Here is a 27537-nt window from a genome sequence, read left to right as displayed (position 1 = left end):
AATTACTGAAAAGGCAGAAATTATTTTACTTTATGAAAGCAATGGAACCATCTCCATAGCCAGGGAAGCTAGACCAAGAATTGTGGAAGTGGTAGATGGGGGAACCTGGCTGGAGGAACTGTGCATTATCAGGGGATGTAAAAAAGAAGGGTTCTTGTCTAGAAGGTGAGGATTACATTCAGTCAGCACCCTCATTTTCAGGAACAAATCCTCTTGACACCACCAAATAGGTCATGTATGTAGATGATTATGCATGTGTGCTTTATCATTCTTTATCAAACTCCATGACATTTTGAAAAATCTAGTATGACTAATGCTGAAGTCTGTATGCTTTCCACAGAAGCCAAAGAATCCCGTATTAATGGTAAGTACAACAAGGCAGGAGGGGAAAGCCATTCCCTGTGCTGAAGGAGGATTGGGGGTTATGGGAAAGCCCCACCTCAAAACTACTTGCCAAGGTAGGCTGCATAGAAAAGGAGAGAGAGCAAACTTTAATGTTAACTGGGCCTATAAATTTGCAGCTAATTCTGAGCAGTGCAGGTGTGAGAAGATTTCAGGGGGTAAAAATAATCCCTGGATTTATAAAGAAAATCAGCTCAAAAGAAGGGAAAAAATAATGAAATTTATGTCAAAAAAAAAGATAAATGCTGGCTAGAACTAGGAGGTCTCATATCTATGTAAAAGAAGTTCCAGAAGTTGAGAATGGAGAAGTAATCAGAACAAAAATAAAATTTTCTTGAGGTGAGGAAAAATTTGTGTCTTCAGATTTAAAAGTCAAACTCAATTCAGCTAATATAGCTTGGTGGATTTCTGAGTTTAAACAAAAGGCAAATCCTATGCACGCCAAACATTTTGGTGGCGGGGGGGAGGGGGGAAGAGGGTTACAACACTCAATGATAGAAGTCAAAGGAGTTCATTGAGTTCTGAGCTCAAATGATGTGACCTTAAAATTTTATGCCCAAACAAATCATTATTATAAGTAATCGAATTAAAAAAAAACAAAAAAACAAAAAAACCTGTTGCTATTGAGCCGATTCTGACTCATAGTGACCCTATAGGACAGAGTAGAACTGCCCCATAGGGTTTCCAAGGAGCAGCTGGTGGATTTGAACTGCCGACCTTTTGGTTAGCAGCTCAGCTCTTAACCACTGCCCCAACAGGGAATTAAGAACCAATAATTTAGAGTTTTTTATTTTTATTGTGGTTTAAGTGAAAGTTTACAAATCAAGTCAGTCTCTCATACAAAAATTTATATAAACGTTGGTATATATTCCTAATTGCTCTCCCCCTAATGAGACAGCACACTCCTTCCCTCCGCTCTCTTATTTTCGTGTCCATTCAGGCAGCTTCTGACCCCCTCTGCCCTCTCATCTCCCCTCCAGACAGGAGATGCCAGCATAGTCTCAGGTGTCTACTTGATCCAAGAAGCTCACTCTTCACCAGTATCATTTTCTGTCCCATAGCCCAGTCCAATCCCTGTCTGAAGAGTTGGTTTTGGGAATGGTTCCTGTCTTGGGCTAACAGAAGATCTGGGGACCATGGCCTCTGGGGTCCTTCTAGCCTCAGTCAGACCATTAAGTCTGGTCCTTTCATGAGAATTTGGGATCTGCATCCCACTGCTCTCCTGCTCCCTTAGTGGTTCTCTGTTGTGTTCCCTTTCAGGGCAGTCATCAGTTGTAGCTGGGCACCATCTAGTTCTGCTGGTCTCAGGCTGATGTAGTCTCTGGTTTATGTGGTCCTTTCTGTCTCTTGAGCTCATAATTATGCTGTGTCGTTGGTGTTCTTCATTCTCCTTTGCTCCAGGTGGGTTGAGACCCATTGATGCATCTTAGATGGCCGCTTGCTAGAGTTTAAGACCCCAGATGCCACTCTCCAAAGTGCACTGCAGAATGTTTTCTTAATAGATTTTATTATGCTAATTGACTTAGATGTCCCCTGAAACCATGGTCCCCAAACCCCCACCCCTGCTACGCTGGCCTTCGAAGCATTCAGTTTACTCAGGAAACTTCTTTGCTTTTAGTTTAGTCCAGTTGTGCTGACTTCGCCTGTATTATGTTGTGTTTCCTTTCACCTAAAATAATTCTTATCTACTATCTAATTAGTGAAAACCCCTCTCCCTCCCTCCCTCCCCACTCCTGTAACCATCAAAGAATATTTTCTTTTCTGTCTGAACTATTTCTCTGGTTCTTATAATAGTGGTGTTATACAACATTTGTCTTTTCGCAACTGACTAATTTCACTCAGCATGATGCCTTCCAGATTCCTCCATGTTATGAAATGTTTTACAGATTCATCATTGTAGAACCAATAATTTATAATTTTTTCTCAGACTAGGCAGGGGGGAAAGCAGGCATTTTCATATACTATTGTGAGGAATATAAATTGGTGTAATTTTTCTGGAGGGCAATTTGGCACTATGGAAATGTGTCTATGATTAGTGAGTATACTTTTTTGTAATTATTAGGAAATAATAAAACAAGTAAGTGAAATTGAATGTGCCAAGATGCCCATTAAAATATTTTTATAGTAGCAAAAAAGTCCACCGATTTAATTATAAAAAATCCAAACAATACAATATTTGTAGCTATTCAAAATGACAATGTAGACCTTACAAACTTTTATTTGAAAAGAGGCTTAAGATATATTGTTATGATTTTTTAAGTTAAAAAACTTATTTGTAATATTATTCCATTGTTGTGAAGAAAAAATATTTATTTTTGAATACATAGGAAAAATTCCGGAAGCCTACTCAGCAAACAGTGGGTGTGTTTGGTGATGGCAGGGGGGCAGGGAGAGGTGAAAAAGGTGAGAAGGTGGTGTGTTATCAGTAGTTTTTACTCCTTACTTCATACACTTCTGTAGTGTTTGAATTTTTAGTAAATGAGCACTGAGCACACATTCCTTTCCTAACAGGAAATGAAACCATAAAGCTACTTTCTTTTTTTAGTTTTAAAGGGGAAACATTCATGGTAAGCCTCTCTGCCACTGCATTTGCTATTATTTCGTTGTGAAATTTTCTTCCTCCCATCACCCTCACCTACCTTTCCTAACTTCTATTTGTCTTTCAAGAGTTACCTTAAATTTTACCTTTGCAAAATTCTCCCCTTCTCTTCAGATTAAATTAGACGTTCCCTCCACGATGCTCTTATCATTCTGTTTAATTATTAGAATTCTTGCCTTAACCACTAAATTAGTATCTTGAGGATACGAATTTCTTGACAGACTCTGTATTCACAATGACCACACACACAAACTCCCCCCAAATCCATTGCTGTCCAATCAATTCTGACTTATGGCAATCACATGTGTTACAGAGAGAACTGCTCCATAGGGTATTCCTGGCTGTAATGTTTGCAGAATTAGAACCCCGGTGGCACAACAGTTAAGCACTTAGATGCTAACCCGGAAGATTGGCAGTTCAAATCCACCCAGCGGCTCCATGGGAAGGAAGACCTGGCAATCTGCTCCCATGAAGATTAAATTCTAGAAAATCCAATGAGGCAGGTCTGCTCTGTCACATGGGATCACTATGAGTTGGAACTGACTCGACGGTACCCAACAACAACGTTTACAGAAGCAGATTGCCAGGACTTTCTTCTGTGGCACCACTAAATGGGTTCAAACTGCCAACCTTTAAGTTAGTAGTCAAGTGCAAACTATTTGCACTACTTAGGAACTTCATATTCACAATAAAAAAAATACATAGCCCATAATACATGATACCCCATTGCTGTCACGTCAGTTCTGACTCATAGTGACCCTATAGGACAGAGTAGAATTACCCTATAAGATTTCCATGGAGTGGCTGGTGGATTCAAACTGCTTATCTTTTGGTTAGCAGCTGAGCTCTTAACCATTGCACCATCGGGGCTCCACATAATACATGATAGGTACTCAATAAATGTTTATTGAATGAATGAAGAAATAAGTGAATTAATGGCTTGTTAAGTGATTATAAGCTGGCCATGACTTATAAGAAGTTTGATGTGAACAACCCGTATCAGGGAGTCCAACCCTATCCTCATCAACATATTCTGTATATCAGAGATACTTAAGACCCTTTCAATTACTGTTGAGTGTGCTGGGGACCATTTCTGCTACCAGTAGGGAATCTGCAAGCCTGTCAGTAGAAATTCTTGGGAAACTCCTGTCTTCTCAGCACTTCTGATCCCGTGTAGTGATTCAGCATAGTACCTGATGATAAAACTTGTTGCCATTGAGTCGATTCTGACTCATAGTGACCCTATAGGACAGAGTAGAACTACCCCATAGGGTTTCCAAGGCTATTATCTTTATAGAGTCACTGTACCAAAAAGAATTGGTCAGTGTTCAACCATTTCAGGAAGCAGCGTATGATCTAGAACCAATGGTATTGAAGGAAGAAGTCCAAGCAGCACTGAATGCATTGGTGAAAAACAAGGCTTCAGGAATTGACAGAACACCAATTGAAATGTTTCAACAAATGGATGCAGGGCTGAAGGTGCTTACTCATCTATGCCAAAAAATTTAGAAAACAGCTACCTGGCCAACAGACTGGCAGAGATCCATACTTGTGATCCAACAGAATGCAGAAATTATCAAGCAATGTCATTACTATCACATGCAAGTACAATTTTGCCGAAGATAATTCAAAAGTGGTTGCAGCAGTATATCGACCGGGAACTGCCAGAAATTCAGGCCGGATTCAAAAGAGGACATGGAATGAGGAATATCATTGCTGATGACAGATGGATCCTGGCTAAAAGCAGAGAGTACCAGAAAGATGTTTACCTGTGTTCTCTTGACTATGCAAAGGCATTCGACTTGTGTGGATTGTGACAAATTATGGACAACATTGTGAATAATGGAAATTCCAGAACATTTAATTGTGCTCACGTGGAGCCTGTACATAGATCAAGAAGTAGTCATTCGAACAGAACAAGGGGATACTGTATGGTTTAAAATCAGGAAAGGTGTGCATCAGGGCTGTATCCTTTCACCATACTTATTCAGTCTGTATGTTGAGCAAATAACCTGGCAAACTGGACTATATGAAGAAGTATAGGGCATCAGGATTGGAGGAAGACTCCGTAACGGCCTGCGAGATGCAGATGACACAACCTTGCTTGCTGAAAGTGAAGAGGATTTGAAGCACTTACTGATGAAGACCAAAGATTGCAGCCTTCAGTGTGGATTATACCTCAATGTAAAGAAAACAAAAATCCTCACAATTGGACCAATAAGCAATATCATGATAAATGGAGAAAAGATTGAAGTTGTCAAGAATTTCATTTTACTTGGATCCACAATCAACTCCCATGGAAGCAGCAGTCAGGAAATTAACCGATTTTTTTATTGCATTGGGCCAATCTACTGCAAAGATCTCTTTAAAGTGTTAAGAAAGCAAAGATGTCACTTCAAGGGCTAAGGTGTGTGTCATGGATTGAATTGTGTCCCCCCAGAATATGTATCTACTAGGCTAGGCCATGATTCCCAGTATTGTGTGATTGTTCACCATTTTGTTATCTGATGTTATTTTCCTATGTGTCGCAAATCCTATCTCTATGATATTAATGAAATGGGATTAGCGGCAGCTATGTTAATGAGGCAGAACTAAATCTACAAGATTAGATTTTGTTTTAAGTCAATCTCTGTTGAGATATAAAGAGCAAAATGAGCAGAGAGACAGGGGGATCTCATACCACCAAGAAAGTAGTGCAGGGAGTAGAGCACACCCTTTGGACGGGGGGTCCCTGCACTGAGAAGCTGCTAGTCCTGGGAAAGATTGATGATAAGGACCTTCCTCCAGAGCTGAGAGAGAGAAAGCCTTCCCCTGGACCTGATGCCCTGAGTTTGGACTTACAGCCTACTCAACTGTGAGAGAATAAATTGCTGTTTGTTGAAGCCATCCACTTGTGGTATTTCTGTTATAGCAGCACTAAATAACTAAGACAGTGCACCTGACCCAAGCCATGGTATTTTCAATCACCTCATATGCATTGGAGAGCTGGACAATGAATAAGGAAGACTGAAGAAGGATTGGTGCCTTTGAATTTTGATGTTGGCAAAGAATATTGAATATACCATGGACTGCCAGTAGAATGAACAAATTTGTGTTGGAAGAAGGACAGCCAGAATGCTCCTTGGAAGCAAGGATCATGAGACTTCATCTCACGTACTTTGGACATTTTATCAGGAGATACCAGTCTTTGGAGAAGGACATCATGCTTGGTAAAGTAGAGGGTCAGTGAAAAAGAGGAAGACCCTCAATGAGATGCATTGACACACTGGCTGCAACAATGGGCTCCAGGATGGTGCAGGACTAGAGAATGATTTGTTCTGTTGTACATAGGAGTCTCTATGACTCAGCACCCAGCAACAATAATCTTTACAGAATAAGATTGCCACAATTTTCTCCCGCAGAGTGGCTGGTAGGTTTGAACCTCCAACCTTTTAGTTAGCAGCCCAGCACTTTAACCACTGCACTACCAGCGTGATTTCCACTACTACAAGGCTTCTGGAAAGGTTATTCCTAGCTTTCCATTTGGAACTCACTGAGTTTGAAGCAATATTTATGGATGATGGTTAGGTATGTATTTCTTTATAATTACAGCAATAGGAGACCTATCATGTATAACACTATTATTATGGAAGATTGTATTCTGAGTTTTAAAAATTGGCATAGAAATTCATGCAACTCAATTTGTGTGTGTGTGTGTATGTGTTAGGGATAACCTGTTAGGTGAATAGGCAAACTCACTATTTCAGGTTTAGAGGAAGAAATGCACCTATTTTTACAACTTATTTTTCGTGATTTGGGATAAATTGCTAACCTTCATGTTTTTAGCTTGGCATATTTCTTTATAACCAAAATCAAACCCAGTGCTGTCGAGTCGATTCTGACTCATAGCGACCCTATATTTTATTATAAATAGTCACATTTCATATCTTTCTAAAGAATCTGGAGGGTAGTAATTTATTTGTAAGGCCAATATTATATGTACCATAATGAAGGAATTTTTTGCCCAGAATACCTGAGTTATGCTTGATATGTGATACAATCACGAATAACGGGTATTTAGTACTTAAAAAACCCACGGTACTAAAAACCCATTATTTTATTTTATTTAGTACTTAGTTTAAAAATTAGATCTCTTAGATTTAGAAAATGGTACAAGTATGTGGAGTTCCTGGGTGGTGCAAATGGTTAACATGCTCAGCTGCTAACCAAAAAGTTGGAGGTTTGAGTCCACTCAGAGGTGCCTGAGAAGAAAGGCCTGGCAATCAACTTCCAAAAAATCAGCAATCGAAACCCTATGGAGCACAGTTCTACTCTGACACAGTTGGTTACAAACTTTGTGCCTTTCCTGTTTCATGGTCTATTAAGGACTTTGCCACTAGAGGGCTCTTAATACTATATTTTAGTTAATTTAAATATGTAAAAATAGCAGTACTATAGGTATTGGGTAATAATGTCTTCCCTATTAATACATCTTACAAAGTGTTTATAAGAGTCTAAGTGTAGCACAGTTATGGGAAACATTTTTTAAAAAGCGATAATCACCAGAAATGCGATCTAAGGGGCATGCATGATAGTATGTGGGTCTTTGGACTTGGTAAAATTCAAGTTAAAAGTGGCCTCTGTCTTTGAGATACTCTGAACAAATAGGATTTAGCATAAATATAAAACTGTTATGTAAAATATATTAAATGATTTGTCAACATTTACTAGTTGCTGGCTATAAGGAATTTCCCACGGTCCTTGTATTTAATGAGCTAACACTCTTGTGGAGGAGAAGAGTAGCAGTCACCGTGCATTCTCATGTGTGCAACGAGAGAGAGCATGCCTGGGGGTTAAGAGATCAAGATGAATCCAAAATAAAAACAGAGTGAGCAGATGGAAGTCTTCTCTGATGAAGCAGCATTTCAGCTGAATCTTTTGATAGGCATGGAGGAGTCTAGGAAGGAAAGAAGGAAGGGTGTTCTATTCTGGCCAGAGGGAAAAGAATGGAACGTGAAATAGCCTAGAGATTCAGGGACCTCTTGTGATCACCTTGGATAAATTAAAAATCCATGAGAATACCCCATGTAAAAACCTAGCATCAAAGCTCCTTGCTTTTGTTGTTGTTGCCGTCAGGTTGGCCCCCAACTCATGGCGACCCCATGCATGACCAATCTAAATGCTGCTGGGTCTTGCACTATCCCGTGACTGGTTGTGGGTTGGACCATTGTGATCCACAGTTTCCATTGGCTGATTTCTGGAAGTAGATCTACAGGCCTTTCTTCCCAAAGCTCCTTAACATTCAACAATCTTTAACTGTTCACAGCAGCCTATTTCTTTGGTCATACCGGAACCTTGTTCTTATTCCTTTATGCAATCAATAAATATTTACTAAATGTCTAACTACTATGTGCCCGGCACTGTTTTGGCCTCAGTGGACAGTGGTGACAGTGCACTCATGGTTTACACACAAGTCAGGGAAAACCAACAAAACTGGGAAATACCATTTAGTAATAAATGTCACAAATGGAATTAATCAGGGAGATGTGATAGAGAATGAGTGATGGTGACTTCAGATTAGGTGGGTAGGGAGGATATGTCTGCTGAGGTAATTTTTAAGCTGAGACCCAAACAACAAGAAGAAATTAGCTGTACAAAGATTAGGATAATACTCTAATCCGAGGGCACAGTTACTGCAAAGGTCATAAGGTAGAAACAAGGACCAGGAAGAAGGCCAGGGGGCTGAGTATAGTGGACAAGGAGGCAGGCAGCATGAGATTAAGTCAAAGAGGAAGGCAGAAGTGGTAGAAGTAGAGGCTCATATAAGGCCAGAGTAAAAAGATGTTATTGTAAATGCAATGGGAAGCCATCAGAGTGACGTGTTCTGATTTATGGCTTAGAAAGTTATTTTGGCTAGTCTGTAGAGGATGAATTGTGAGGGGCCAGAGTAAAAGCACAGTCCCCAGGTGAGTCATACTGGTGAGATGAATGGTAATGGTGGCTTGGACAAAGGTGGTACCAGGAGATAGGGAAAGGTGGATGTCATGGATTGAATTATCTCCCGCCAAAATACGTGTGTTTAAGTTTGGCTGGGCCAGGATTCCCATTATTGTGTGATTTGCCTATATGTTGTAAATCCTGCCTCTATGATGTTAATGAGGGAGGATAGGCAGAGGTTGTTTTAGTGAGGCAGGACTCAATCTACAACATGGAATTGTGTCTTGAGGCAATCTCTTGAGATACAAAAGAGAGAAGCGAGCAGAGAGACAGGGGGACCTTATACCACCAAGAAAGCAGTGCCAGGAGCAGAGCATGCCATTTGAACCCAGGGTCCCTGCGTAGAGAAGCTCCTAGTCTGAGGGAAGATTGATGAGAAGGGCGACAGAGAGAGAAAGCTTTCCCCTGGAGCTGATGTGCTGAATTTGGACTTCTAGGCTACTTTACTGTGAAGAAATAAATTTCTGTTTGTTAAAGTCATCTACTTGTGGTACTTTTGTTATAGTAGCACTAGATAACCAAGACAGCGGATATATTTGGGTATGTTTGGGAGGTAAAATAAACAAATCCCACCGAATTTTTACCTTGCGAAACCAGGCAGATGGTGGTGCAGTTTACTGAGATGGACAAGACTGGAGAAAAGCAGTTGAGAGTGGCAGAGAAATACGAGTTTTGTTTTGAACACAGTATGTTTGGTACACACAAATGGAAACGTCAGCAGACGATATGAATCTGAAGTTCAGAGGAAGGTCAGACACAGCTACCATATACATGCTGGAGCGCAGGTTGTGCAGTGCAGTCCTAGAGTTCAGGAGGGCATGTGGCCTAAAAAGCATCATTAGCATAGATTTGGGAACCATCAGCCTGTAAAAACCAAAAATCAGTTGCTGTTGAGTTGATTCCAACTCATGGTGACCCCTTGTGTTGCAGAGTAGAACTAAGCTCCATAGTGTTTTCATGGCTGTGACCTTTCAGAAGCAGATCACCAGGCCTTTCTTTCAAGGTGCCTCTGGGTAGGTTCTAACCACCAAATGTTCAGTTAGTAGTTGAGCACTTAACCATTTATACCACCCCAGGACTCCATAGATAGTATTTAAAGCCACAGGAATGAGACTTCAGGTAGCAAGCACAGGATATTGGTTTTTAACTTTTATCCAAAATGAAGCAAGTGAGGCTATATTTTCAAAGTTCATCTTTAATCACTTATCAAGATTCAGTTCCAGCAATGTATTCTGAAGTTATAGTTACATTTAAATTATCTTTATGAAAAAATGTATTTCAGATCAATGAACTTCCTTTGTATAGATCGTCTTTTAATGAACAGTAAAATTTAAGGCAGTCTGTCAGATTTGTAAACTGTTCAGTGCTGACATTTTGTAGATGTGGAATATTAAGATCACTTACTTTACTGAAAATTGCTGACATCAGTGCCTTGTATTCTTTTCCAGTATTTTCCTGATATCTTGTGTGTGTGTGAATTTTGATTGGTTTAATTTTGTTTTCACTTTTACATCTTTAATCCATCTGGAATTTATTTTAGTATAAAGTGAGAAGTAAGAATCTAAATTTATTTTATTTCAAATTTTAATTGGCTATCTCAGAACACTTAAAATGTAAATATAGCCTTTTCTCATTCATCTGAAATGACGTATGCTAAACTTTCAAGTGGATCTCAACGTATATTTCTGGAATTTCTTTTTTGTTTTCACTGATCTACCTATTCATGATCCTGGTTATGTTTTTATATCATATTCAAAATGTACATGTATTAAAAGAATTGCCATTTTACCAATATCTGCATTTATCAAGTTGTAATGAAAAATACTTTGCTGTGGTTCTTTGATGTTCTTTCATATTTTAAGCAATTCCCGTATATTTTTACGCAAATAATGCATGCGTTAGAAGTTTTTTTTGCCAACCACGCAACCCCCTCACACGTTATTTTCCTAGGTGTGCTATGCGTGTTATATGTGTGGGCATGTTATTTGCAAAATACAGTATATTCCTCCAAGGTATCAGTGAAAAGTTGTACTTGAGCTACCTTCTTTGTTTCATATTGTCAACTATTCCAACCAGATATCTTTAAAAAATTGTCTCCAAATAAATCTATAAATGTTTTCAAATAAAAATTCAAGTTGATAATGTTTGAAACTTGACCAAGTACCACTGAAGCTTATCTAGAAGAAAAAAATGCATTAAAAATAGTCAGTTTCTCAAAATAGCCTGGTACTGGTACAATGATAGACACATAGACCAGTGGAACAGAATGAGAACCCAGGTGTAAGTCCAAACACCCATGGTCAACTGATCTTTGACAAAGGCCCAAAGTCCATCAAATGGGGAAAGACAGTCTCTTTAACAAATGGTGCTGGCAAAACTGGATGTCCATCTGTAAAAAAAATGAAACAGGACCCATACCTCACATGATACACAAAAACTAATTCAAAATGGATCAAAGTCCTAAATATAAAGCCTAAAACTATAAAGATCATGGAAGAAAAAAATAGGGACAGTGCTAAAAAAACTTGTTGCCATTGAGTTGTAGGGTCATAGTGACCCTATAGGACAGAGCAGACCTGCTCCACAGGGTTTCCAAGGAGTGGCTGGTGGATTCGAACTTCCTCTCTTTTGGTTAGCAGCCAAATGCCTAGACACAATGCAAGGGACCCTAATGTACAGCATAAATAGAATACAAATCATTACTAACAATGCACAAACATCAGAAGGGAAACTAGATAACTGGTATCTCCTAAAAATTAAACACTTAACTCATCAAAAGATTTTACCAAGAGAGGAAAAAGAGAACCTACAGACTGGGAAAAAAATTTTGGCTACAACATATCCAGTAAGGATCTAATCTCAAGTCTGTAAGATACTGCAACTCCTCAACAACGAAAAGACAAATAATCCAATTAAAAAATGGACAAAGAATATGAACAGACACTTCACCAAAGAAGACACTCAGGCAGCTAACAAACATAAGTAAATACAATCGTTAGCCATTAGAAAAATGCAAATCAAAACTACAACAAAATACATCTCACCCTGCAATACTGGCACTAATCCAGCAAAATAACAAATATTGGGGAGATTGGAACTCTTATACACTGCTGATAGGGATGTAACATGGTACAAGCACTGTGGAAATTGATATGGCACCTCCTTAAAAAGCTAGAAATAGAAATACCATAAAAGCCAGCAATCCCACTCCTAGGAATATACCCTAGAGAAATACAAGCCATCACGCAAGTAGATAAATGCACACCATGTTTATTGCAGCATTATTCACAACAGCAAAAAGATGGAAACAACCTAAGTGCCCATCAACAGATGAATGGATAAACAAATTATGGTACATACAGTGGAATACTATGCAACAATAAAGAACAGTGATGAATCTGCAAAATATCTCACCGTAGGGTATATACCAAACCAAAGCAAACTTATTGCCATTGAGTGGATTCCAACTCATAGTGACCCTATAGAACAGAGACTGCCACATCTTTCACCTGCTTAGCCACTGGTGGGTTTGAACTGCTGACCTTGTAGTTAGCAGCCAAGTGCTTCAACCACTACACCAACAGGGCCCCTTGTAGGGTACATAGTCCCAAAATATTTTTTTGTTGTCATTTAAATCAAGAATTTGAGGACCATAATTGTTAAGTGAAGGGTTCCTAGTGGCTAAGTGCTCAGCTGCTAATGGAGAAGTCAGCAGTTCAAATCTACCAGCTGTTTCATGGGAGAAAGATGTGGCAGTCTGCTTCTGTAAAAAAAAATCTGTAAAGATTACAGCCTTGGAAACCCTATGGGGCAGTTCTGCTCTGTCCTACAGGCTTGTCATGAGCCAGAATCAATTGATGGCAACAGATTTTAATGATTAAGTCACTTTCTCAAGGTCACAGAGGTAAGTTAGTGACATTTAGATATAAAGTCAAGATCTTATAAGCCCTTATTGCAGTATTCATTTCACTATACTAGAGTATAATGCAATAATGTCATCTACATTACTTGGTGCATGGCATTTTTAATTTCCATGAGAGGCTTACCCAAAAGCAGGCTTTGGAATTGCTCTAACAGAACTGATTGTCAAAATCAAGTAAAATCTACCCACTGGCTAAAACAAAAATGCAAATAAAAATAATATTTCCTATAGCTTGCATTGCTCACTAGTCTCTATATTTTAAATTTGAGGGTTTCTTTTTTTTAGCAGCAGATCTGAGCAGGCTAGCCCCTGTCCTCGTAAAGTTCTGTGGAGATTTGTTCTTTTTTAAATTGCTTTTTATAATACTGATTTCTCATCCCGTTCTATCCCAGAGCAAGTGTGAGTTTGGGGCCTACAGTGAAGGCACCGGGCACCTGAGATGGGAACTGGAACCACAAGAGAATGACTCTTAGCTAAAACACTGATGATCACACGCATCTTCTATGTGTTTTTCATAGAGGTCTGTTGAGGAAGAATCTGAAGCCATGAAATTTGAAGTGGAGATGAAATTATTAAGTGAAACAGTTTCAGCAGGTATTCTTCTAAACTAACATTTTTAGAATTTAACTTTATTGGGATTTTCTGCTTAGAAAAGAAATGCATAGTCATTTAAAAAAAAAATCAGACTTTGGAATAATAGATTTAAAGTGAAAATTTTCCATAATCCCTCCTCTGAGATAACCAGTATTAACAGGTTTCTTTTATCTTCTCTTTCTCGCTCTGATTTTTAATAAAACTATGAGAGCCTATCATGTAAACGTTTTTGTTGAAAATTATTTTTTTTATCTAACAAGTGGACATTTTCTAAGTTAGAACACTGGTAACCTCACTTTTTTTTTAGTAGCTGTATTAACACTCCATTCCAGCATTAAAACAGGATTTATGTAACTAAATCCCTATTTATAGAAAGTGAGATTATTTCCAATGTTTTATTATTACATTGTTACAATAAACACAAGCATACTCAATTGGGACTTCCTCAACATTCTTAAGTTTTTTTGTATTGAATTTTTTTCCTGGAAAATAGCAATTAAGATACAGTTTACAAATGTGAAAATGATAAACTCAAACCCATTTCTCTCGAGTTAATTCTGACTTATGGCAATTTTATAGGACAGAGTAGAACTGCCCCCTAGGGTTCCATAATTCTTATGGAAGCAGACTGGCACAGCTTTCTCCCTTGGAGCAGCTGGTGGGTTCGAACTCCCACCTTTTTGGTTAGCAGCAGAATCCTTAACCACTGTGCCACCTGGACTCCTTGTGAAAATGATAGTGGTGTCTAATTTGTAAACCTTTTAGTTTGGGATTTATATGCATCTGTGCCAATAACTCCTAAGGAATCTATTTTCTAAATATCTCTTAGCATATTTTTCATAACAAGTCCCTTGCTTGCTTCTTTACTTTTTCTAATATACTTTTATTTGCGTCAGAAGCCACCAAGGTTTATATCTTTATAATTTTTCGATAGCCCTTACCAGATACTCTCCTGTTAGAAATATGACACTACAGTCAGGTGATGAACCTCTGTCAGTAAAACCTAGCATCTCTACTTGATGATCACAAAATAATATCTACCACAAAGATCTAAGTTTCTACACAGTATTCTTTCTTGCTTTCTTTCCAGGTAAATGGATCATTAATTAAATACATTTGAAAATTAATTAAAGAATGGAATCTGTTGAATGTACCCAAGGTAAAATGGGTAATTGCTTAACTGGAATTTTCTTTGGTTATTTCCATTAATTTTCAGTGCCTGATCTCCATATGTGAAATTTAGTGCCAGCTTAGTGTGCTGCTTCTTATGTGACAGGAAAATTGTAATAATAAATGATAATACTAAGAATTCCTGAATTTGGTACCAGTTCTAAGCACTTCACATGCATTAACTCACTCTTCCATCAAATGTTGTAAGATAGATACTATTATTGTTCCCATTTTGTAGATGAAGAAACTGAGGATAGAGATGTTAATTAGTATATTTTGCCAAGGTCACACAGCTAGTAAAAGGTGTAACCTGTAAGCAGTCTGACTTCCCCTTAACCACTATACTATATTGAAAGAAGGCTGGGAATGGTCCGTAGGATGTGTGACTTCACATATTCCCTGTGATTATGCCCTAGAGAATTTTGAAATCATAGAACTTCTAGATTCTTTTGTGAACCAGAGAGTTTAAACAATCCAGTTTCTTCTCTTTCAGTCCTCCATCCCTGTTTTTCTATGAGCTGGGCCTATTTTTGTTGGGGGGAAAAAACATAGCTTTAATTACATATATGGACTAAAATTTGTTTTTTTCTCCCCACCATTTTTCTTTTTTTTTTAACTTAGATTTTTAACCTCATAATGTTAGACTTCAAGAAATTAATTTTGACAATTATTGAATTTTATGTTAAACCATTTTTGATCTTTAATAAAAATAGATTAAAAATTTTTATTATAGAAGTAGAACCTGCTTATTGTATAAAAATTCCTAAAATGTTAGGCTATGAGTTATAAATGAAGCTCTCCCTGGCACCCTACCCTTACACACACCTAGTCGTATTTCCATGGTTAGCCTTATTAATAGTTGTGAGTTAACCACTTTTTGAAAAATTTTAGTAACCAGTTAATTAGAAACTTATTTTACTAATACTTTTTCATTTCCTCTTAAGAAAATACAAAAAAGTTATGATCTATTTAGAAACTGTGTTAATCTGATTCATTGTAGCACAATTGTTGCTGCTAGAGAACGCTTGTGAAAAGCCAGAATTTTTTGAAGCAAATGAGGTTGATTTATTTCAATTCACAACTCTGGGTGGAGTGTACCATGTGGATATTTTGGAGCTTCCCCCACAGTGTAAACCGGTGAATGGCTGGATGATTGTGGAAGTAGGTGGATCCTCTCTCTCTCTCTTTATTTCTTTTATTGAGGTAAAACTCATGTAACATAAAATTAACCATTTAAAAATGTATAGTTTAGTGGCAGCTCCTGTAAAGATTTACAGCCTAGGACCTCTATGGGACAGTTCTACTCTTTCCTATAGGGTCATTATGAGTTGGAATCAACTCATTTGTGTTTGGCTTCTTTCACTTAATATGATGGTGCTAAGGTTCACCTGCATAGTAGCATTTATCAATAGTTCATTCCTTTTTATGGCACAGTAATATTCCATTGTGTGTATAAATATTATACTTGTTTATCCATTCATCTGTTGGTGGACATTTGGGTTGTTTTTACCTTTTGGCTACTGTGTCAAAACGGCTGTATGTAAATGGACGGTCATGGCTGTGTTCCAGTTAACTTTGTTTTTGCTGTGTATGTTCTCAAAAATAAGTAAATAAATTAAAAAAATTCATCTGTATGAGACCAAATGGTTAACAAATACTCTAAAGCATAGATAAGAAGGTTGAGGGGATGTGAGACTAGATTAATTAGATAAAACAACTACAATGGAAATAATGAGAATAATGATACAATGTGAAGAATGTAAACATGTCACTGAACAAGATGTGTAGGAATTGTTGAATGGGAACTTGTTTTGCTGTGACAACTTCCACTGAAAATACTATATTGAAAAACAAACACAACAACAAAAAATACAGAAATCAAAAAAAACCAAACACGTTGCCATCAAGTCAATTCCAACTCATAGCAACCCTATAGGACAGAGTAGAACTGTCCCATAGGGTTTCCAAGGAGCGCCTGGTGGATTCGAACTGCTGATCTTTTGGTTAGCAGCTGTAGCTCTTAACCACTACCCCACCAGGCTTTCCAAAAAAATACGTAGTGGGCTGGATTTCTCAGGGGCTGTAGTTTGCTGACTTTGGTATGGACCAGTGGTTTTCAGATTGTGGTCCCTTCGTAAGAAGTATCAGTATCATCTGGAAGCTTGTTAGAAATGCGAACTCATGGGCCTTATCCCTCACCTACTAAATCAGAAACTCTGAAGGTGAGGCTTAACAATCTGTATTTTAGCAAAACATACCCTAAAGTTTGAGAACCACTGATCTTGACCCTTTATATACAAAGTATGGTCCATGGACCAACAGTATTGGCATCACTTGGGAGCTTGTTAGAAATGCGTAATTTTGGACCCCACCTCAAACCTACTGAATCAGAAGCTGAATTTTTAACAAGATTCTCCAGTAATTCATATGCCCATTAAAGTTTGAGAAGCACTGATCTGGCTGTTGCTACTACTACTGATGCACAGAACACGTTTTGAGTAGTAAGGATATTAGTGATAGCAGTTGTTAGATCATGGTTCAAGGACTTTCTCATTCCTGTTTCTATAAGTAGTGACCTAAGCACTAATATTGACTTGGTGTATTTCACCATTGACTTGGTATATACACCTGGTTATGCTGTCATAGGCTTTTCTTTCCCTTCCTTTTCCTCTCTCCCTCTCTTCCTCCCTTCCCTCCTTTTCTTCCTTCATTTCATTCCTCTCCTCTAGCACAGTATGTATAGAGGTTGCCAGGCACTTCTCACCCACAATCCTACCCACTGAGTACCTAGAGCTATATTGTATTACAGCAGTATTTCTCAACATTTTTTTCTAATTGCTCTTCAATTAATTTTTAATACCACACATATGTATCTCTTCATGTGCTGTATGCACATAGGTATTTTATACATAAAAGAGCAAGGTCTTTTTACCTGCCCAGAAAGAACTAATTTTCACCCCCTTGGGGACAATATTGCCCTTCTTCCCGCTTTCTCTTCCCCATCGAGAATGTGCGTATTAGGGCAAGCATGGGGGAAATAATCTGGTGCAGCCACCTTGAAGAATCTATCTGAGTCAGCCCTCGATACTTGGGGGATAACTGAAGGAAAGGGGTTAGTCCAAGAAAGATATTCCTTTGGCGTAGGTAGACCTTCAGAACTCTATCTGTAGGAAGGTCCCAGCCTGAGCTGGGGTTTTCAAGCATCCATTCAAAGATCCATTGTTGAATTTTGTCAGAATGCTCTGATACCATCATTCCATGCTCTCCATTTCGGCCCAAAGTCTCCTCCTCCACACCTATCTTTCTTTCCTGCAACAAAGAGGCCGTCCTCCTTTTTTTCAAGGCTCTTTTCAGTGATCTCCCACCTATTCTAGAATTTTGCCCCACACAATCCTTTATCTATTTTGTAACATTTTTATCTTGCCCCCTTCCCTGGATCCTTCTCTGCTGCATTCAGATACACACAAATCTCCCTTATCCCAGAAGAATCTGCTGTTCCATTAATTTATTTTCATCCATTCATTTCTGTACTTCTCAAAAGGTATTTTACTCCTCACCCACACTCCGTAATGAAGGTATTGGAAGTGTATTGATCACGAAGGAGGCAGTATAACATAGTGAAATAAGCATGGCGTTTAGGGGCCTGTAGATCTATTTTTTAGTTCTGGTCCCTCCTTGAAGTCCTTTTGTAAACTTTAGCTAATTGCTTGATTTCTCTAAGTTTCAGTTATCTTCTCTGTAATATATCAGCATTGTAGGACTGCTTGGAGGAATATAAGCCACAGCATAGAGCCCGGCCCATAGCAGGGTTCTGTAATTGCATCCATATTCAGCAGTTTTTTTCCTCAATTATGCTTTTTTAATTTTGTTGTGACATTTTGGTTAGTCAACCTATAGATAAATGGGACCAAACTACAATGGTTCTTAAAAACAATCTTATTTATTGATAGTTGCATTTTAGCTATTACCAGTCAGCTTCTAACTTGGCATTGTTTTGGTCCTTTTTAAAAAGATACTCAAAGAAGGATTACAGAAATATAAATATCCTCCAGAAACTACAGAAGACTTTGAAACAGAAAATGCTTTTCCACCTGTAGAGGTCATGCTTCAAGTTCAAGAAAATGTAATATTTTTTGAGGATCCCATGGTTGCAAGGTGGGACCCTGAAGGTACAGCAATGCTTTTATCCGCTTCTGTAATCATTATAATCATTGAAGAGAGGTATAATAATACAAATCTTCAAATTGAAACAGAAAATGGAGTATAAAAACTGAGTTTCTAATCTTACATATTTCTTTGCCAATTTTGGGGTCTTTGTTTTGCTTGCTCTTGATGGAAATGAATAGGGGTTGGAGTTTTAAATTTAATGAGTTATAACTATTAGTTCCTAAAGTGTTTTATTGGCCATAGTCTATGAACGGTTAATTTATGGTTATATCATTATGTTAAAAAATAAGGAACTAAATATAAAACAGTTTAGCAAATCAAAAACGAAGAAACAAATTGAAAGCCTACTATCTCTTGACATAACCAAATAAATTCAGATTGGGCTGGGTGATTAATATTTGATTATTTTAATATTATTGAACAAATGGGAAACCTGAGTAAGAAGAAAACTAGCCTCTGTATGCCTCTTTATAATTTTTGATTCTTGAACCATGGGAAATTGCTACTTATGCAGGATATTAAATAAATATCCTTAAAACCAAAGTATCCATAGAGATATAAGCTAATGATTCTCTAATTATTAAAAAATACCTAGTTTTGGGTAGGCTGGCTGAGCTTTGAAAGATCTGTCTTGTGAATTAAATGTATGCAGTTTTAAGGATTCTAGATGAAAGCTGTATAGCTTTGCTTTAAACATTAATTATTTTAGATCCATCTATTTGTGAAAGGATTTATGTACTTGGTGATAAGTCAGGAACAGACAGGCGCACTAGGGCACACAGTTATTATTTAACCTATTTATTTAGTAACTGGGGGAGAGAATTAAGGAACTTCTACCCAGAAGAGTAAATTTTTTTGTAGTTTAAACTTTTTAATAAATACCCCAATGCTCAACACTTTTGCTCGTGTAGACAGCCACAAGATATTATTTATGTTCTAGAAATAGTTTATGTATTAAAACAGTATATTTCTAACAATAAATCTAAGTATAAAATATGTCAAAATGAACAATTATGTAATTTCTTCCTTTCATGCTACTTTAGAGGCTTGACTTTCTTTACCATTATTTAATGGTACTGTTCCTAAATTTGTGTCTCGTTAAAAATTATTTATACTAAATTAGAATTCGATAAGATTAGTAATCCCATATGATTCATGGAAATACATATAACTTGTGTAAAATTTGACTTTGTAATTACAAGGGCAAATATTCAAAATTTCCGGTAATTTTTAAACTATGAAAAAAAACCAAACCCACTGCCTTTAAGTCGATTCTGACTCATAGTGACCCTATAGGACGGAGTAGAACTGCCCCATGGAGTTTCCAAGGAGCACGTGGTGGATTCAAACTGCCGACATTTTGGTTAGCAGCCATAGCACTTAACCACTATGCCACCAGGGTTTCCTTTTAAACTATAGGGAAACTTTCTGCCAGGTAATACTACAAATTTGGAGAATTTATTTATATGAAATATTTAATTTTTATCTTTACAAATTAAAATAATTTTGTTAATTTAGAAACCAAAAGGGGGGTTATAAGTAACTTAGTTTATCAATATAATTATATTTATTATATTGAATTTAATAGTAAAAACTGGGCAGTGGGACTCTCCACATGAGAAGAGGAAGGAGAGCCAAGTGGACATGGTGAGGGCATTTATTCTGGAAAGAGAATGAATGATTCATTCATTTGTTCCATAAATATGCTAAACAATAAGAAATATAGAGACAGATGAGACATAATTCCTTTATCTAGGAGTTTTCAGATTGTAGGAGAAGCAGACGGGGGGAAAACATCATAAAGTAGTAAAGTGCTATAATAGATATAAAGTGCTGTAGAGCAAAGTAGTGACTGGATTGTTCTAGGAGAGTTAAGGACGACTTCTCGTAGGATAGAACATTGAACATGGCCTTAAAATATGAAGAGAACATTTTCATGCAATCCTTTGTGTGAAGCTATGTTTTCATTTTTCTAGGAATGGAATTGCTGGGTCCAAAGGTAACTTTATGTTTAACATTTTACAAAACTGCCAACTGTTATTCAAAGTAGCTGTATCATTTTACATGCTCACCAGTAATGCCTGAGTTTTCTCCATCCTCATCAACATTTGTTATCTTTTTTATTATAGCCATTCTAGTGGATTTGAGTTGGTATCTCAGTGTGTTTTTAATCTTTATTCCTTTGTTTTTTGTAATGGAAACCCTAGCGGCGTAGTGGTTAAGAGCTACGGCTGCTAACCAAAAGGTCAGCAGTTTGAAACCACCAGCTGCCCCTTGGAAACCCTATGGGGCAGTTCTACTCTGTCCTGTAGGGTCACTATGAGTTGGAATTGACTTGAGGACAACGGGCTTTTTTTTTTTTTTTTTTTTGATGACAAATAATGTTGAGCATCTTTTCATGTACTTACCAGCCTTTGTATATCTTCTTTGGTGAAATTCTCATTCAAATCCTTTGCCCATTTTTAAATTGGGTTGTTTTATTACTGAGTGGTAAGAGATGCAAAAGGCCACCTATTGTATGATTATGTTTATATGAAATGTCCAGAAGAGGCAAATCTTTAGAAACAGAAAGTAAATTAGTGGTTACCTGGGACTGAGGGTGGGATGGGAATTAACTATAAATGGACATAATGGCTATCCTACTGGGGGATAAAAATGTTCTAAAGTTGGATTGTGTGATGGTTGCTCAACTTGGTAAATATACTAAAAATAGCTGTACACTTAAAATAGGTGAATTTTAATTTTTTTTTAAAAAAGAGATTCTCTAAAACATTGGGGAAGAGTACTGTGGGAAGAACGAACTACATATGCAAATGCACTGAGGTATATGATGTTGATGGAGTAGGATAAGAAGTATGGCTGGCTGATAACTGATGTATGAGAAGTGGCAGGGGATGAAAACAGAAACGTGAGGTAAGCTTCATTTGAAGGGTCTTACATACCATGCTGAGAAATTTGGGTTTGATCCTACTGGCAAGGGGAACTCTCAGCTAAGTCAGCTTTTTGTGGAGATTCTATTCTAAATGTAAAAGGTCAATTTATACACATTGCATTTATTTGGATGGTTTCATCTTATTTTCTTAATAGGGAAAATGAAACTAATGTCACTTTCTTCACTTATAAAGGTAAACATTGGAGAACAGATGGCATCAGTTGTGTAAATTATAATTCGGAAAACAGACTTGTAACATTCAACCTGGAAGCCTTTGGCCCCATCACCTTGATTCAAGATGCTCATATTAACATGCCATACCAGTCATGGGAACTAAGACCACTTGAAATGAATAAAGTACTTTTGACTGTAACTACAGTATTTACTGAGATTCAGATTCAAATTAAGGTGAATTACTGCTATGTCAAAGTCATATAAATCTCTTTGATGGATATGAGTGTATCAAAGCAGTAATGATTTATGTCTTGAAATGTCTTTTATACATATAAAATGTACACTTAACTGCAATTTCTAAATGAAATAGAAATTGATTACATAGGCAATAATATGTAAGATGTAAGGTTCAAACTTGTATTCTAAGGTTACTAGGGATAGATCAATTAATGAAGCTACAAGCCTGATGGCAGTAGTATGAATGTCAGAGTTTTGATCCACCCTAAAGAGACTCCTTGATCTTTATGATCCAGCCATTTGAAATTTCCTTTGAGGTTGGCCTCTCTCTGAATGAGCGTCTATTGCTCATCCATCAGAAATTACATAGCCTGAAATTTAGAGAGTCAGAAAATAGATAGTGGTTGCCTGGAATTAACTGTAAATGGGCATAATGAACCTCACTGAGGTGGTGAAAATGTTCTAAGACTGATAGACAGTGAGGCTGCACCGCTTGGTAAAGTCATTGGATCATACACTTGAAATGAGTGAATTTTATGAAATGTAAAATATACTTCCACAAAATTGTTTAAAAAATAAGATAGCCTGGAATTCCTTATGAGTACAGCAAACAGACTGGAATACCACCAAACTTTAATACCAGATGAGAGATGGGAACTCTGTACACTTTCAAATTGCCACTTTGCCAAACTTTAAAATTGGATAGTAATTTTGCATCATGTTGAATCTTAAATGTGTAAAAAAATTTGAAAGTATAATTCTGAAAAGTTAGTCATTGTTGCCATCAAATTGCTATTTTAATTCAATAACAATTTATGTCATATTCTTAGATCATAAGTTATAAAGTTGGAGGAGACCTAAGAGATCCTTTGGTCTAATCACTTATTGTTCAGACATAGCCCAAAAAAGCATTAGGTAACCTGTTTAAGGAACCCTAGTGGCACAAAGGTTAAGCTACTAACCAAAGGGTCAGTGGTGGGTTTGGCATCAGCCACTCCTCAGGAGAAAGATGTGGCAGTCCGCTTCCGTAAACATTTACAGCCTTGGAAACCCTATGGGGCAGTTCTACTCTGTCCTGTAGGGTGGCTAGGAGTCGGAAGTGATCCAATGGCATAAACTATTTAAGGTAACAAAGATTTAGTGGCACAGCTTCCAGATTAGGCCTAAAATATACATGCCCTGCATGCTTTTTTATATAGAGTGACACAATAAAAAACACTGTAAAGATCAAAAAGACTGGATCTGGGATGATACTAAAGTAATAATTTCTTTAACTTGCTTATATAAAAACTTCTTTTTCTTATTGGTACTAGGAAAACCTCTGCATGTTAGCTTCAATCAAACTAAAAAACAAAGAGCACGACTCTATTTTGAAAGGAAAATGGATGACTCCTATTCCTTTCATTATTGCACTGAAAGAAGTTGGATTGAATATCTTCCCTACCGGACACTCTCATTTTTATGTTGTTGTAAACAATAAGGCAAGAATGAATCCTTCCAAATTTAGTATAGTGGTCATTTAGGATGTTAAGTATTAATATTTAAATAAATCTTAAGGTATACCGTGCATTTTATGTATTTATTAGATTATAGGAAGAAAGGAAGGAATAAATAAGACACGGCCAGAAACTATATCCAGGGTCCTCTCAAGTTTAATAATCTTTCTGAAGAAAGTAAGCCTTTAGTATGATCTTCATATTAACAACTGGATTATATCTACTGCTGGTTGGTTTAGTGCAGAGATAGTCTGAGTAACTTCTCATTTTGTATGTTTTGTTCCATGACTATAAGGTTTCTTAAAACACTAAATTACACCACATTTTCCCAAACATGACAAGTCAGGCAAAATTAAACGCATACAAGGACCACCGATGTGCAAAACCCACTCCCTTCTGTTTCTTGGAGTTGCCTGCTTATCTGCATACTGCTTCGTGTCACTCTTAAGTCTTTAGTTAAATGAAATCCTTCCATGTTAAACTGTGAGCCGCATGAGGACACGGGCTGTTTCTTATTTTTGATTCTTCGAGCACCTAGCATGTTCCTGGAATACAGTAGATGTTTAGTAAACATTTGTGATATATGAATGAAGACAAAGTAGTTTCTAATCATGAAAGGTGTGTTGTGTAGGCAGAAGAGTTCTATACTCAAGAACCTCTTAGGCTGTTTTATAAAAAGCTTTCTAAGCCAAAAAAAAAAAAACAACTATCAATCTACCTATTCATGTGTTTTTAACAAGCTTAACTTTTAAGCTTATTAATCCATTTTTAATTAACATGTTTATGGATATACCAGAAAATGACAATATAGGTAGACATTAATATAACATTAGAAAATAATCATATAGATTGGCTATGCACATATATGCATGGAAAAAAGAAAACAAACTTTGGTTTTAGTAACCATTTGGCTTTTACTCTACAGATGCTGAATGTAGTGTAGTTTCCAAAATATTCTATTTAAGAAATAATTTTTGAACACCTATTTTAGATGACTAGCATACATCAGTGAATAAAATGAGGAGCTTATAGTAGAGGGAGGCAGAAATAAGCAATAAACATAAAAAATAAATGATCTAGTATGTTAAAAGATAAGTGCTATGGAAAAAGATAGGTCAGGAATAGTGGGGCTGGGGTACCTTACAATATTGTACAGGATATGAGGGGCTTCAGTGAAAATGTAATATTTGAGCAAAACTTAAGGGTGGGGACTTAGCCAAGTGGATATCAAGAGTAGCAGCTTGCAGGTAGAGCTCAGCTGCAGCAGACCCCTGAGAAGGTGGCCTGGTGTATCTGAGGATTGAACAGCAAGGAGGCCAGGGAACCCGGAGCTAAGAGAGCAAAGGCAGAAGAGGAGAGGAGATGAGGTTAGGGAGGCAATGAGGCAGATGTGTGTATGTGCTGGGGGGTGGTGGGGGTCAGATCAGGGAGGTCCTTGGATCATTGTTAGGATGTTGCATTCTACCCTGAAAGGGAAAACCATTGCCGAGTTTTGAGAGAAGAGGCCTGCAATTCTACCAGCATTTTAAATGGATCCTTCTAAGTATAGACTACAGGAGGGCAGTGATGGAAGGGATACTTGTTAGGAGGCTCTATCATCAATTCTACTTGTTTTTATACTGACAGGTTCCTTTGGTAGAATTAAAAGCTTATCGACAAATGGCCCTGCTAAGTTCTGCTTTTGCATTTAGTTGGAGCAAGTGGAATTTAAGTTGTGATTCCAGCAAAGTTGTTTTTCAGGTATAGTATGAAAAATCCCACAAACTACTTTGTCCTCCAAGAGAAGGTAATCAAAAGCAAAAGTTAATGTGAATCATGGCTTCCCCTCTTTAAAAGGTGAAAAAAACTAACATTCAAAATATATTTGCGAACTTCAAATATTTTCAGTTTGTCAAAATATAAAACCAAGCTATGTAAAGGTTATATGTTCATTGTCCATGATGGTATCAAATGTTCTTGGCTTCAGGCGTCCTATATCTCTTTACATTGACACAAGAATAAATGGAAGCCTTTAATGTGAATAAATCTATAATTCACAAACTCTCGCCTCCAACATTTTCTGACACATCACTACTTTCTGGTAAAGAAAGGTATCATCAAATTCTAAAAGCTGACTGATGGATGTTTTCCTCTGAACGAGCTACTGTATTATTTGTTTTTGTCTTTTTCCCCATCTAGAATATAAGCTCCTTGAAGACCAGATTTTGTTGTCGTAGTTGTTGTTTATTAGCATATCTTGGTTGTTTTTTTCTGTCTGTTTTATTTCACTCATACCCCTAGCACACAGAACAGTGACTGGCACATGATAGGTGTTCAATACATATATGTTGAATGAATGAATATATGTAGATAAACTCTATATGCACCAAGATATAGTTTTATAATAAAAAAATTAATAATGGAACATCGAGAGAGTTTCTTTAGTGGTGATGGCTGCACAGCATGATAAATGGAATTGTCACCGAATGGTACATGCGAAAAATGCTGCAATGGGAAATGGTACATATATTTTTACCACAATTAAAAAAATTTTGATTTTCACTTTAGCAATTGTGGGAACTGCGTTGAGCCCTTCAAATGACACTCTACTACCATAATACCTAATAGAAGAGGACCTGTTACTAGCTTTTTCTATTTTTTGTTTTCCTTCAGGTGAAGGAACACCTTAACCAAGAACCTGATACCGAGTATCCCGATTGGGCCCTTTTAATGTTTAGTGGTGACAGAGCACAAAGACTGAAGATCAATGAATACAGCGAGACATTCTCTGAAGCTCTTAAAGAGGAAACCGAGTTTCATTCTACTCTGTATCACATGGTGAAGGATTTTGCTTCTGGAGAAGCAATAGAGAAAATCAGGAGTTCCAACTGCCAGTTTGTTGATTCTGTATGCCAGATGCTACTCTCTACTAGATTACTCAGCTATTCTTAATCCCCATGGGTAAATCTGAAGAATCAAGCAATTTGGGAAAAAAAAAAATCAGGTATTTTTTCAATAAAGTATAACAATCTAATCAGCATTTTACATTCAAATTTTACTTTAAACGATGTGTTTTATTTCCCTACTAATTCTACTTGGCCTACTGAGAATTTCAACTTTCACTGTATGAAGATTTGAATGCATCTTTATTTCAATAAATTTTAACAAACAAAACAATATATAATATTTCTTTCTTGAAAAGCTCATTAAACGATTATAGGCAGGCATCCTCCCCCTGTATTTCAAGTTGGAGAGGTAATCGCAGAAAGAAGGGAATGTAAAATAGTTTACGGTTGTGCGAAGAACCTCTGGTTCTATACTCTCCTTTCCCAGCTAAAAATTACTAATTCACAGAGTTCAGATACTGAAATTTTAAAAATCAAAGTGCACATGTTAAGATGTGCCGCAGTCACACTGGTGGTGGTCCGTTGTGTTGGAGTTTGGTAAAAGGCCACAAGGCATGTTCTAGAGACATCCAGGAGTCCCCATTCCGTATGGGAGCAGCATCCACAGGCTTTTGGAAAAATAAGCCTGTGAGGAAGCTCATCAAAGCTGCAAACAGTACAATGAATGCAACAGAAATCCAGAGTGCCTTATTAGCTTTTCCGAAGGAAGTCTTGAGATTCGCTGCCCAGGAAGCTATTGTGTCATAACTATAAGGAAAATACAAATACAGAATTTGGTGATCCCAATAATTTGTTATTAAAAACACTCCTTTTGCTAACAATACAATCTAGTCATTGATGTGCCCTACCAACCACCAAAACTGCCTTATATTAAACTACATGTTATGATCTTGGCTTTGGCCACAATCTGCCCTCCTCCCCGCCCCAATAATTATTAGAATTAAAGAAATGATGTAGTATGATGAGAATCTGAAAATAATGTG

The 27537-nt window shown here is 37.2% G+C and overlaps 2 protein-coding genes across 11 annotated transcripts in view; one reads left to right on the top strand and one right to left on the bottom strand.

The window, feature by feature from the left end:
- Positions 1-27537, top strand: part of DNAI7 (dynein axonemal intermediate chain 7) — a 72298-nt gene that overhangs the window by 37961 nt on the left and 6800 nt on the right. For 8 of the 10 annotated variants that reach the window (XM_049882635.1, XM_049882631.1, XM_049882636.1 and 5 more), the window contains 7 exons: positions 13418-13493; positions 15664-15824; positions 18676-18832; positions 21956-22170; positions 23487-23654; positions 25296-25409; positions 26322-26754. In XM_049882635.1, the coding sequence (XP_049738592.1) occupies positions 13418-13493; positions 15664-15824; positions 18676-18832; positions 21956-22170; positions 23487-23654; positions 25296-25409; positions 26322-26600 (1170 nt within the window). In that variant the 3' untranslated portion in view covers positions 26601-26754. Of the gene's footprint in view, positions 1-13417; positions 13494-15663; positions 15825-18675; positions 18833-21955; positions 22171-23486; positions 23655-25295; positions 25410-26321; positions 26755-27537 lie in introns of those variants that run through there. The other 2 variants (XR_007517138.1, XR_007517137.1) reach the window with 1 other exon arrangement.
- Positions 26776-27537, bottom strand: part of IRAG2 (inositol 1,4,5-triphosphate receptor associated 2) — a 109062-nt gene continuing 108300 nt past the window's right edge. The window contains exon 39 of the mRNA XM_049884844.1: positions 26776-27301. Coding sequence (XP_049740801.1) covers positions 27058-27301 — 244 coding nt within the window. The 3' untranslated portion in view covers positions 26776-27057. The remainder of the gene's footprint in view (positions 27302-27537) is intronic.

The sequence above is a fragment of the Elephas maximus genome, chromosome 4, assembly GCF_024166365.1.
Source record: "Elephas maximus indicus isolate mEleMax1 chromosome 4, mEleMax1 primary haplotype, whole genome shotgun sequence".
Lineage (NCBI taxonomy): Eukaryota > Metazoa > Chordata > Mammalia > Proboscidea > Elephantidae > Elephas > Elephas maximus.
This window is presented reverse-complemented; position numbering and strand designations above follow the sequence as displayed.